We start from the raw sequence: 13643 nt of genomic DNA, 5'->3' as shown, positions 1-13643 counted from the left end.
TGAATATTATAACAGTTAAATAGAAATTATATACTAGTTAGGATCTTTTTTTATTTCCTATTATTCATTTTTTTTTTTTATTCCAAGATGGCATATATTAAGGTAACTATTTTTCCTTCTCATATAGTAAAATACCTTATAAAATTTTATGATATGTTCATGCTAAATTAATACTTACATAGATGCATCCATACAACTATTTGTGTATTTATTTTGCAGGTGCCATCAGATATAACAATACTTGAACACACATACTCGAAAAATAATAAAAAGAAAAAAATATTTTTTTTGAAAAAACTTTTCATTCAATGTTCATTTTTTACTATTGGAAATAAATGTAACAAATTAAATAGTAATGATGTTATTAAAGTTCTTTCAAATGTTTATTCAGGTAAAATTACATTTTCTATTTATAAAAAGTCCACATATATATTTATGCGAAGATATATAATATTCATTTATGTGATATGGTTATATTTTTTTCTTTTATTCACACCCTACCAGTTGATGTTTCGAATAACCCAAATGTTAACACAGCAAATATTTTAGACATTTTAAACACGCGACAAAAAGATATAGAAAAGCAAGTAAGGCAAATTAAATATGTATATAGATTTTCTATTTTGGGAATATGATAAAAAGAGTGTGTATATTCTAGTACAAAGAGCTAGTAATAAATTTTCTAGCCTTATATTACCCATAAAAAAAAATATTATTTGTACTTTTTTTTTCACTATTTTCATAGGTTAAATGCAAAATGTATTCCTTTGTTGGTAAGTTCAATTAAAACGAATCATAGGATGCTGTTATTTCCCCAAACTATCCCATACATGTTCTTAATCACATTTGTTTAATTTTTTTTTTTTTAAAGGATCTATATTGCTTCCGCTATACAGCATTAGAATGTTTAAATATTACGACATGAAAAGTAAACTAATAATGGTACCATTTTTTTCAATCATGGGTATGTATTTGGGTTTATTCACTGGGAATTTAGTAACTGGAAGGTTAGGGATAATAAAAATTAATAATGTTATATATATATATAGATGCATATAATATGGATATTTTTATTTGCACCTTTTTTATGGAGTTATATTAACTCATTTGGAAATGTTCATAATTTTTATTCCCTCAGATTCAATGACTATAAAAGGTCAAAGTTTTTGGGAACACTCCCTGCAAATGTCTACTTGAAGAATTAAATAAGCTCAAGGATTGAATATGTAGATCCATATATAAGGAATTAATTTTATCCATTGTTTTATATAATTAACAGAGAAAATAGTTGTTTTTTTTTTTTTAATTTCAACACTTTTTATAATGTATATACACAAAAAAGAGCTACTTTGATAGTAAACTCTTAACATGAAAAAAAATGTATATATATATTTTTTTGTCTATCCTGCTTATTTATACCTTTCATCATTTAATCTCTTATTATTCTTATTTTTTTTATTTTCTATCCTACATTTTTGTAAATCACATTTTTTTATATGCATATACAAATGTGCTTGTATATGCAAATATGCACATGAAACGTATGAATTATAATTGACTCATTTATACGCAACTTGTTTCATTCTTCTAAATATTAGGTTTATAATTTAAAAAAAAATTATCAAAATTTGTTGATATATACATATAAATATTATATGGGTGTGTACTCTTTTTTATGGAATAAAAAAAAATTATAATATAAATATACGGGAAAAGACGCATTGTCATACATATGCAGAATTAAAAAAAAAACTTAATAAAATAATGGTGATCATATTCCCTATTTTCTTTGTTTTTGTTGTTTTTCTGAGTATATCATGTGGCAAAATGTATGACATAAAACATTTATCACAAACTGAGCAGAAACTTGCATTAAATTTAATTCAAATATATGAAAATACAAAAAGTGCTGAAGAGGAATTTTATAAAAAATTTGAAAACTGGATACAAATATTTAGTGAAGTACAACCAAAAGATAACAAGGAGAATGATGGAAATAAAAAAGAGGGTTTATTTAATACTAATACTATTTTGGATTCTAAATCAGAAAATAAACAAAAATATATTAATGAATCTCAAATATCATCGTCTTCTTTTGTCCAAATAAAATCAAAAGGTCCAGTAGAAGAGGAAACAATATGGAGAGCTTTATATGACACTCAATTAAAGCGATCCCCACCAACTGAAAGCATACATGTATTTTCTTTAGAAAATATAGAAAACGAATATGAAGAAGCCAAATTATCTGCATTTGTATCACAAATAGATATGATGAGAAATAATTTTGAAAAAAATTTACATTATATGAATGAAGAGTTGCCACGAAAAAAAAGAATAATGGATATAATTAAAACAGCTAATTTGTTGGAAACCGACTTAAGCAAATTGTACAAAAAACACACCTACAAATATGATGTTCCTAAAAAAATATATGGAACAAAAGTTTCTTGTTAAACATATATTAGCATTATAAAGAAAAGAAGAAAAAAAATATCATATACTGATTGATATTTTTGTATACAATTGGCTATTTTTTTTTTTTTACCTGACTTGTTCATAAATTTTTCGTAAGTGTTAAATGCACCAATCATGTAATTTGAATTATTTTATTTTATTGTTTATATCCTTACATGAAAATTTTTTTTTTTGTGAAAATGTCTTTGTAATACTTAATCATAATTATGTACAATTTTATATTATCCTTAATATGCGAAATATCATCATCAAAATGAACAATGAATTTTCCATTTTTTGCAAAAGATTTGGCTATATAGCCAATGGTTGCTGTTTTGCACACATTTTTATTTTTTTGATGTTCTAAGGGTATGAGATAAATTTTTTGGGTCAAATAAGCTGTGACTTGATTTGAAGAGGCAAAAACATTTTTGCATAATAAAGTAGTATTATCAATTACTTTTTCAATTAATCCAATTTTTTCCTTTTCTTTCATTATTTTTAAATTTTTATAATCTTCATGGTCATTTAAACATGGTTTTTTGTTCATAACAAATGTGGAATTATTAATTTTGGAATTTACTGCACTATCTTTAATTATGTCTACTATATTACCATGTAAGCATATTCTGCAGTTGATATTTTCATCATTTTTTAAAAATATGCATTTTTCTCCATTAAATCCGTACATTTTTTTTTTCAAGATAACTAAGAAATATATTTCTTCGTTTCTTTCATTGTTTTGATATTCTTTTTCACTTTCGAATAAATCGTTTTCTGAAACAGTTCCATCATCTATATGGTTAATATATTCCACCTCGTCAATAATTAAGTAATTTCCATTTCTATCAAATCCAATATTATTTGAAAGGCAAGTGGAATATGTTTCCCCACCACGCTGCCCATTATTATGTTCATTATTCTGCACATTAATAGTTTGTTCCTTTTTGGGGTCTGTTTTTAACTTTTTAAAAAAAAAACCATAAGAATGAGATGAAGCAAAACCAATTATGCATGTTAACAATTCTTTATTTTTTATACTTTTTTTATAAAATTCTATTAATTTTATTTTACAAATAAATACAGCAAAATTGCATATATTCGATTTTTCATGAACAATTATACCTCTTTCTACTTTTTTCAAATTTTTAATATTGTCATGTGATATTAAAAATGATAATCTATTACCTGATGTACCTTCTTTTTGTTTTTTTTTAAAACTTTGTATATCTTTAATTTTTCCTCTTATATTTAAAGGCAATATTGAAATATCCGAATTTATTGTTATTTTACCTTTTATAACAGTTCCTGTATATACCATACCTTTCCCCTTTATTTCAAATGAATGGTCATATAAAAAATAAAAATCTTCAAAAGTTGGATTTGTTTCTCTTACTGGAATTTTTATAACACTCTTTAATAGTTCTACAAGTTCATTTATATTTTCCCTTGTATTTTTTTCTTTTTTTAAAATGTTGAAATGAGGATTAAGTTCATTTGGACTGTTTCTACACATAGAAATAATTTTTTTCCCAATTTCAACATCATCTATTTCGTTATCATCTCGATTTTTCCTGTTAGCAGATAAGCTGACTATGTAATATGACAACTTTTTTAGAGATGTTCTATTTATTGCGTCTTTAATTTTTTTTTTCATAGAATTAATTTTTTTATCCCTTTCATGTAAAGGTATTAAATCAATTTTATTTAGAATAATAATAATATCACTTTTTACAAATTGGCATAAAACTAGACACTCTATTGTTTGTTTTTGTATCCCTTTATTTATATCTATAACTAAAAAAATCATATCCATAATTTTTGCCCCCATTACTATGCATTTTATTAGAGAATGATGCCCAGGACAATCTACTAAACATATTTGTATTAACTCATTTTCGTGGTTTTTTTCTGATATATTTATATTTTGAATATTTCCTGTTTCACAATCATTATTAATATCCTCTTTTTTTACGTTATTTTGGTCAGGAATGTATTCATTTTTATTTTTATTTTCATTTGTATTTGGTCCATGTTTTGGTATTATTTTATTATTTTGAGTTTCTCCATGTTGATTTTCGCTAGTTGCAGTTTGGCTTTTTTTTTTTTTTATATAAAATGATGAAAATCCAAGATCAATGGTTATTCCCTTTTCTTGACTTTGCCTATGCTTATCCAAAGCACAGGTGCTCAAAACTTCACTTAAACACCTGCATAAACTTGTTTTCCCAGAATCTACATGTCCTAATACCCCTATATTAACATTAATCATTCACTCAGTATGTGTGCAATTATGTGTAAATTTTCCAATAAAAAAAAAATATGACTATCTGCAAGGAAGTAATATATTTTTCTGAATTGTGCAGGTAAAAATGAAAAATGTTAATATTCATTCAGTTTTAAAAAAATTATTTTTAATGTGATAAAAAATATGAATAAACACACATGTATATAGCATGAAATTGCAAAGTATATATATTTGCAAGTTTTGGAAACTGAAAAAATTCAATAAATTAAGAGGGATAAAAATATACAATATATGTAAAAATAAAATAACCAAATTGTAGTTGCTAAAAAAATAGTAAAAATAAATTATGCGATAAACATCAAAGGAATGAAAATAGGTTGGTAAAGCGTACCAATGATATAACAAAAAACGATTTTAGATAATCCTTTATGTGCTTGAAAAATTATATTTTTTTCGTCGTTTTTTCAGAGCAAATAAAATTGTATTTTATATGCAAACGTTATTTTTTTTATTTTTTATCTTTTAATATATTATTAACTAAAATAGATAGTTAGTATGTTCATATAATGCATATATCCAAAAAATAGCAATATATTTGTTCTTGTGAATTAAGTTATTCATATTAATCTGAGCATTAGTATGATATATATATCAGTAAAAAGGGAATGAATATATAAATAGGCAGCTTGCAGGACTTATTTTTCCATGCAAATTTGATATATGATAAAAATCGCATAAAAAAGGAAAAGAGTTTTGAAGAATTTGGAATTATTTCGAGAATCCATAAATAATAAAAAAAAACATGCTACAAATTTATGTATTGTAAAGATGGCAATATAATAAAAACATTCACAAACTTATAGAAAGGAAATGAAATCGATATATACAAGAGTATATGGATATGAATAAATTTTCTTAGATTATAAAAAAATATTTTAAGGTTATATATTGGGAAAATGGAAATAAAAAAATGTTATGAAAATTCATGTAACGATAGAAAAAAAGAAAACCTTTTAGAAAATAATAAAGTTGGGGGTGTAAAAAAAATATATCCTCCGGATCGAAGTGAAATAGGGCGAGCCGCATGGATGATTCTACATACAATTTCAGCTAACTATCCAAATAACCCAACAGAAAATGAAAAAAAAAAACATTTAAATTTTTTTTATTCCTTTTCCAATTTATATCCTTGTCATATTTGTAAACTAGATTTGTTGGATATATTAAAAAAATACAAATTAACGTGTGCAAATAAAATAGAATTTTCTACATTTATTTTTAACTTACATAATATGATAAATGAAGAAATAGGAAAAGATATTTATATTTCTGACAACATTCAGAATATAATAGATAAGTACAAAACGTCAGATTAAAATGTTAAGTTTTATCCATATTGTATTTTTCAAGAATTGTAGAAAGATGATATCAAAACATTGCGCAATGAATGTGTATAAATATGTGCATTATATTTTTAATTAAGAATGAGTAGACAAAATAAAATTTATAGAGTTGGAGTAATGCTTTTTTCGTGTTTTTTCTTTTTTTTTGTGGTTATAAAATTTGGTGTGTTTTCAAATTTATTTCCTAAGCTATTTCTAAACAATTTTTATATTTTATTTTTTTAAAGTTTAAACAAATATAAATTGGTATTTAATGTGTTAAATAAACAATGGTGAAAAAGGGGAAGAGATGGAAGGAAAACAAAATAAGGGTATTAACTATTTGGTGGCAATTGTATAACATTATTTTCAGAGTTTAGGGTCTAGTTTGGGTTTAAAAATATTCGTCAACGCTACTATCGATAGCCTCATCAAGTTCTGGATTTTCTTCTTCGGCATTTTGATTACTTGATATAATTTTGAATAATTCATGTTTTAACTGAACTTGTTCATGTTCTTCATTTTGATCTATTGTTTCTGTTTTTATAGGATAATACTTATTTCCTGTTTTGTTTATCCATTTTTTATTATTATTAATATCGTCCATAGACTGATCATTTTCATGTTTAATGTATAGTTTGTGATCTATTTCATCAAGTTTATTTGAAATATCTTCATTTTTCTTATTATAATTTGAAGCATCATAATTAGAATGTTGTATTTCTTTTTCCCAATATTGGCAATTTTTATTTGTACATACATATATTAGTGCCATTGGGTTATAACTTATTTTTTCAGGAAGTTGTAAAAAGACTGCTTCTGAATTATTGCATTGTTTACATACCCAATCTCGAACCCGTCCAAGTGCGGGATCATTTTTAGTTTCTGGATGAATATAAATATCTTCTCTGTACAAATAAAAAATGATAATAATATTAACTATGAATGATGAAAAAAAATAAAACAAAGACATTTTTTGTTAATAAAACATTTTACTAGTACATTTCATAATCCTAAACAAAAATGATTATTTTTTGATTTAAAATGTTATCATAAAAATATGGATATGTGCAGATACGGAATGAATAAATGTGAAATAGTAATAAAACTTACTTTCTATTATAGTTATAATTAATTCGAGCTACGATGTTGTGATTTTCATTTTGCTTATTTGAAATATAATCACAACTTCGGCAAACATAAATAAGTTTTTTATTTTTTTTATCACTTCTGGCATACAAAATATTATTGCATTCTTCACAAAAGTTGACTTCAGCCATATTGGAAAAAAATCAAAAAAAAAAAAAAAAAATTTTAGTTTTCCATGAAATTTGTAGTTCTAAGCCAAAACATTTAAATATGCATATGAATAAAGAAATGACTTATAATTTATCCCTTTATGTTTAAAGAAATAAAAATAAAAAATGTTTCCATTTCAGTTGATAGGATATTGGTGAGTATAATGTTGTTGAAGTTATTATTGTGTGGGGGAAAATAAATGAAAATTCATATTTATGTAACTAAAAAAAAGGAACTTAAAATATGGAAACAACAAAGATGATTGCTAAGGCTCAATGAGTTTGAGCGGATAGAAATATAATAAAGTTGGAAAAAAAGGAAAGAAAAATTACATGGAATAATTTGTCGAAAAACAAACAAAACATAAAATATATATATGCAATGTATATTACCACTTTTTATGGCCCTTTGATAATATATATAAAAAAAAAAAAAAAAAAAAAGCATACATATTGAAGAAGTATATAATTTTATCTCCCTTGAACTTAAACTGGAATTGAAAATGCTATTATAATATATATTTGTGATTAAATATTTGAATAATTTTGTATAAAAGAAAAAAAGAAAAAAATTTATTAGTTAAATTGGAGTGAATTATTTTTACTAAAACTGTAAAAGGATTTGTAAAGAGAGGTGGAAATAAACATATAACATGCGAATGCGAAATTCATCATAATAGCATAAATAGCTAATACAATAAATCGAATAAAATAGCATAATAACAAAAATAGAATAATAGCATAAAATAGCCATAAAAGCATATGCTGAACTATACGTTAGCATTTCGAGCAGAAAAAAAGAACAAAACTAAGCAAAGAAATTAACAGCTAGCATGGCATGCACTTTGACAGAATAACAAAACTGTGCTTCAGGGTTTTTGTTATATAAATATTTATAAAAAAATAATGAAATCCTAACATTTTTTAAGTGATAAAACAATATAATTTTAATATATTTGCTTTGAATTATTAAAATAGTGAATATTGTGAAAAAATAAAAGACGAAGTATATTTTATTTATAAGTGATGTATAAACAAATTAATAAATGAATGAATGTTAGTCGCTAAATAATTTTTATAATAGTTGTTTGTTTTTTATTTCATACTTTGCACAAAGGTGGTATAACTGCCCAAACAAATATAACTTTATGGAACTTTCCAATTAATTTTATTTTTATAATAAAAACGAGATCAACATTAAATGTTAGAACATACAATATTTTGAATGGAAACGAGGCGAAGTTTACGAGCAAAAAAACAAAACCCTGTAGAGAAGGAAAATAAAAATGGTAATATAAAAGGTAATGAAAAAAATAACAAAAAAAAAACAACCGAAATAATTAATAGTGGAATAAATGTAAGTCGAAAAAAAGCGGAAGAAAACAAACCAATTAAAAATAAGAATGTGATAAAACCTCGGATTGTTTTAAGAAAACAAACAAATAGTATTGACGCAGTTAATTTTAGTGAATATGATGAAAAGGAAAAAGTGTCAGAATTAAAAAATAAAAATAACAATAAAATAATCGACAAATCTATTAAAAGCAATAAAAGTAAAGATGATATTAAGGAAGCTGGGGATGCAAAAAAAGATCCAAAAACAGACCCCAAAAAAGGTATTATACATTTTAACAAAAATGGAAACAATAATTTGAAAGAAAATCAAACAATTATAAATAGAAGCATTAAAAGGAGATTATCACAACTTTTAGATCGACTCAAAAAAGAAAAATTATTTGAATGTTTGAATGATATTAGTGATTATTCTGAAATATTTATTGATAATAAAGAAAAACAACGAAATGAAAAAGATGTAGAAACTGGAAAATGTATAGATGCATCTATAATAAAAAAAATAAATGTAGATATAATTCATAGTAAATTACATTATGAAATGTATAAAGATGAAAATGAATTTAATAATGATATATTATTATTATTTGACAATGCTATAAATATTATAAAATCTGAAAAAAACAAAAAAGAAAAAATTAATTTATATAAAATGAGAAAAAATGCATTCAAAAATTATCAAACAGAGTTCCATAAATTGTTAATTTCTACACGCGGAACAAAAGAAGCGAAAAATATTTTATTGTCTTTTAACGAATATTATGAAAAAGATGAAAAATATTTTTCTAAAATATTTGAAAATGGTGATGAGAAAATAAATAACGAAGTAAATGTTATGGATAATATTTCTGATATTGTAAAAATAAAAGAAAAAGATAATATCGATTATATTAAAGATGGTTCAAATAAAAAAAGATCGTCTTTTCTTCGGCTAAAATTGAAATTAGATAATATAAAAATAGAAGAATTAAATAATGTTGAAACGGATAATAAACATTCTGCACATCTGACTTTAAAACAAAAAGAAAAGGAATCAATACACATTGATGAACTTGAAGTGGAAAAAGATATTAAAAATAATGATAAAAATAGAGAAGAAAAATGTAATAATGTTAACTCAAATCTTGTAATAAAAAAAACAGTCCATAATCAAATAAATAAAAGTGAAAATAAACGAATAATAAATCAATGGGAAAATATATTAAAAAATAATATATTAAAAATTTTAAAAAATGATAGTAATTCTGTTTATTTTAAAATACCAGTATTAAATGATAGAAATATAAATGAACAAATTAAAAAAGAATATAAACTAAAAATAGAAAAACCAATGGATTATACTACTGTTTCTAATAATTTATTAAATGGAATTTATAAAAATCCTAATGAAATATATAATGATATAAAACTTATATTTAAAAATTGTTTAGATTTTAATCCAGATATAACACCAAATAAATATATTATTAACGCAGCAAAAAATAGTGATGATAAATTTGAAAATTTATGGAATAAATGGAAAAATAAAATATATGATAGTTATTATGATATGAATAATAAAATTTTTAATATTAATAATTATGTTGATTATTTTAAAAAAAAAAAAATAAAAAATAAAAAATATACTAGTATTTATTCCATATGGATAAATTATTTAATTAATAATAAAATTGATATTATTGAATTTTGTAAAATAAGAAATATAGATATTCATAAATTAAATGAAAATACTACATGCCCAATTAATATAGAAAAACTTAACTTAATTGATTTTAAAAATACAACAGAAGAAAATAACTTATGTTTCTTTATTTTTAAGGAAGAATATAAAAATATATATGGAAAAAATCCACCATCTTGTTTTATGAAAAATGTAGATGATAAAGAAAAATGTAATTATGAATATATAGACAATTGTGAAGAAAAATTGAAACGGGAAGCTGAAAATAAAAAAATAAAAATATCCTTAAAAAGTAATTTAAAAGAAAGAACTGATTTTCCTGATGAAATTAAAAAAAAAAAACAGATATATCCTAAAATTTTAAACAAATGGAAAGAAATATATAATAATGTTATTTATTTTTATGAAAATATATTTGATAACTATTTAGAAAATAAAAAAAGTTATATGATAAAATGTGAAAATAACACATTTTTAACTAACTGTTTTTATTTTAAAAATGTTTTAGAAAACTTAGAAGAATTTATAAATATTCCAGAAATAGATGGTAAAACTGATATTAAATGTAATGATAAAATAAAAGATTCATTTGGAAATACATATATTAAAGAAATAAATGATGTTGGATTAGTGGAAAATGATGTTCGATTAAATGCTTGTGAAGATGTAGTGAATATTCAAAATGTTAAAGTGACTATAGAACGTAATAAAAGAAAGTTTGAAAAGCACCCTTGTATATCTATAAGTTTGAAAAGAAAGAAAAGTAAGGAAATGCATATTCCTATTTGTCAAGAATTTCAAACGGGTTCTGATTCCACTGATTTTGGAGAAGGCGAGAAATTGACGGAATTAAATAAAAGTGATAAAATGGACGAATTAAATAAAAGTGATAAAATGGACGAATTAAATAAAAGTGATAAAATGGTGGAGTCAGTTTTATTTAATATTAATAATAGAAACTTTTACAACTTTCATGGGCTATTTGATAAAATGTCAAATTTTAACGAAAAATTGTTTTTAAAAAAAGAGAAAACAATTTTAATAAATTTAAATTTAAATTATAGCGCAATAGATAGCCCATCCTATTCCCCTATCAATAATACATACTTTTATAATTACAATTTTGACAATAATTTTTTTTTTTTTATAAAATCTAGTTTTAAGTTAAACCTATATATAAAAATTAAGAGAAAAAATATTTATATAAATAATGAAAATTATGTAGAACATTTAAAAATACAATTAATAAATAAATGCAAACAAAATAAACAAATTAAATTATATATATCCAACAATTCACCAACTAGAAATAACAATAATTTAATATATTTTTTAGAAAAAGCTTTTAACGATTTCCACACACAAAACCTCCCTAACAATTCGATGAGAGTACATTATTCTGCAAATAAAGTTTCGGAACTCATTTCCCAAATTCAAATGTACATAAAAGTAAGGACAAAATAGCGAAAGCCCCGAGATTGCCACTTCACTGCACTCCGCTTGCTCGCTAACTTTGTATTTATTTCGTTCCTATCTATTTCGTTCTTATTTATTTCCTTTTTAGAAAATCGATGCACTTCTAAGGATAGACAATGATAAAGAGACAAATATAACGACTATAAACATTTTGAAAAAAAAGACGTTTTAACTATTAAATAATGTTATATATAATTATATCATTACATTTTAAAAAAACAAACAAATCAAATTGTGATAAAATATTTGAATTTGTTAAAATGTATGAATAGATTTACCAATTAAGTAAACCCATCAACTCATGAGAAATATATGAGATAGTTTACTTTTTTGTCCGTTTCATTTTTCAGTTTTTTTTTTTTTTTTTTTGTAACTTGAAATAATTTGATATTTTATGATTATAACAAAGCGTTAAGCAAGTTTTTAGAAAAATATGACGAAAAAAACGAAACAAAACAAGAATGTGACGAACACATATTGACATTATAGGAAATGTGTTCTATATAAGTCCCATTTGTGAACATATTACTTTATTTTTTCAATTTTCATAAAGATATTGTAATTAAAACTTTTAAGAAGCTTGTTTAGGCTTTATACTAAACAAATGATAGAACGGAATATAACAAATACACCCACTTTATATATTCATATGTATATATATATATATATTGTAAAAACAATATGGGCAAATAAAAGAAAGGATAAATTAATATTCCACGATTATTGTAGAAAAATAAAGTAGTACAATTAATTTTTTTTTTCTCTCAAAATTTTGATATTTATGTAGTTATTTTTCTATTTATATATGATAGGTTTTTTATATTGTTTTGTTATCATCATGAATTATATATTTTGTTATATTTTTAATTTCGCTTTGGTAATTGTTTTGAATATTTTTTTCACCTCAGCGTTATAAATATTGTTTATTTGGCATATTTTTTTCATTTATTATTTTTTCCCATTTTTTATATTTTTCCATTTTTCATATTTTTCCATTTTTCCATTTTTTCCATATTTTATTTTTCTTTATAAAAATAAACATTTTGAAATAATGAAACAAAGATATGTTCACAAAATGTATGAGAAGCAGATCATTACTACTTATCAAAATATTACATTGTACAAGATTTTGTAAATGTTTACTTTTTTTTCTATTACATATATATTATGAATGTATATTATTATTTTGTTCGTTTGCAATTTATTTAAATATTTATCTGTTATTTATATACACGCCTTTTGTATATGCCATATTTTTTTCACAGAAAATTCAGTTACATATTCAGAGTATTTTAATAATTTTCAAAGTTATCAGAATTTTTATTTTTGAATCGTTTTCTTATATTTATAACTGATATATATATGCATTTTTTTTTTTGGCATATCAAGGTTTTCATATATATGTTTTTTCTATCAATTTTTCTGAATTTAAAAAAAAAAAATTTTTTTTTAATTTTTTTTTATAATTATTGAAAATTCATTACTTTGAAGTTTCAATTATACGCTCGTTTTTTTACAATAATTTATCTATTCAAAAACGACCTTGACAATCCATTTAGAAATTAAAAATAAAAGAAATGTTAGGGTATTTTATTTTCCGCTAACACATCCGCATTTTTTTTTTAAGTTTTTATGGGGTATTACATATTGTACATGTAAATATAAATGAATGTACATATATATGTGCTTGTGTATTTGGTGTAAACTTTTTGTAATATATAAAAAAATAAATTATAAAATTTGTTAGATTG

At 22.6% G+C, this 13643-nt stretch overlaps 6 protein-coding genes across 6 annotated transcripts; 4 read left to right on the top strand and 2 right to left on the bottom strand.

The window, feature by feature from the left end:
- Window positions 1-87: 87 nt before the first annotated feature.
- On the top strand, window positions 88-1205 carry PBANKA_0203650 (conserved protein, unknown function; the record flags this gene model as incomplete). The annotated part of the gene is made up of 6 exons (XM_034564452.1): window positions 88-102; window positions 220-391; window positions 505-587; window positions 746-773; window positions 872-1007; window positions 1139-1205. 6 exons carry the CDS (start codon window positions 88-90, stop codon window positions 1203-1205), a joined length of 501 nt encoding a protein of 166 aa, XP_034419763.1.
- Window positions 1206-1764: 559 nt separating this feature from the next.
- Window positions 1765-2454, top strand: PBANKA_0203600 (conserved Plasmodium protein, unknown function; the record flags this gene model as incomplete). Its single annotated transcript, XM_034564441.1, has 1 exon — window positions 1765-2454. One exon carries the CDS (start codon window positions 1765-1767, stop codon window positions 2452-2454), a length of 690 nt encoding a protein of 229 aa, XP_034419762.1.
- A 172-nt stretch (window positions 2455-2626) lies between these two features.
- On the bottom strand, window positions 2627-4726 carry PBANKA_0203500 (selenocysteine-specific elongation factor, putative; the record flags this gene model as incomplete). Its single annotated transcript, XM_034564430.1, has 1 exon — window positions 2627-4726. One exon carries the CDS (start codon window positions 4724-4726, stop codon window positions 2627-2629), a length of 2100 nt encoding a protein of 699 aa, XP_034419761.1.
- Window positions 4727-5658: 932 nt separating this feature from the next.
- On the top strand, window positions 5659-6078 carry PBANKA_0203400 (FAD-linked sulfhydryl oxidase ERV1, putative; the record flags this gene model as incomplete). Its single annotated transcript, XM_034564419.1, has 1 exon — window positions 5659-6078. The coding sequence occupies one exon, from the start codon at window positions 5659-5661 to the stop codon at window positions 6076-6078; it is 420 nt and encodes a 139-aa protein (XP_034419760.1).
- A 400-nt stretch (window positions 6079-6478) lies between these two features.
- On the bottom strand, window positions 6479-7364 carry PBANKA_0203300 (DNA-directed RNA polymerase II subunit RPB9, putative; the record flags this gene model as incomplete). Its single annotated transcript, XM_034564408.1, has 2 exons — window positions 6479-6992; window positions 7198-7364. 2 exons carry the CDS (start codon window positions 7362-7364, stop codon window positions 6479-6481), a joined length of 681 nt encoding a protein of 226 aa, XP_034419759.1.
- Window positions 7365-8607: 1243 nt separating this feature from the next.
- PBANKA_0203200 (bromodomain protein, putative) lies at window positions 8608-12064 on the top strand (the record flags this gene model as incomplete). The annotated part of the gene is made up of 2 exons (XM_034564397.1): window positions 8608-11865; window positions 11981-12064. 2 exons carry the CDS (start codon window positions 8608-8610, stop codon window positions 12062-12064), a joined length of 3342 nt encoding a protein of 1113 aa, XP_034419758.1.
- Between the last annotated feature and the right edge of the window lie 1579 nt (window positions 12065-13643).

This window comes from Plasmodium berghei (genome assembly GCF_900002375.2).
Source record: "Plasmodium berghei ANKA genome assembly, chromosome: 2".
NCBI classification, from domain to species: Eukaryota; Apicomplexa; class Aconoidasida; order Haemosporida; family Plasmodiidae; genus Plasmodium; species Plasmodium berghei.
Note: the sequence above shows the minus strand (reverse complement) of the source record. Positions and strands in the feature narration are given on the sequence as shown.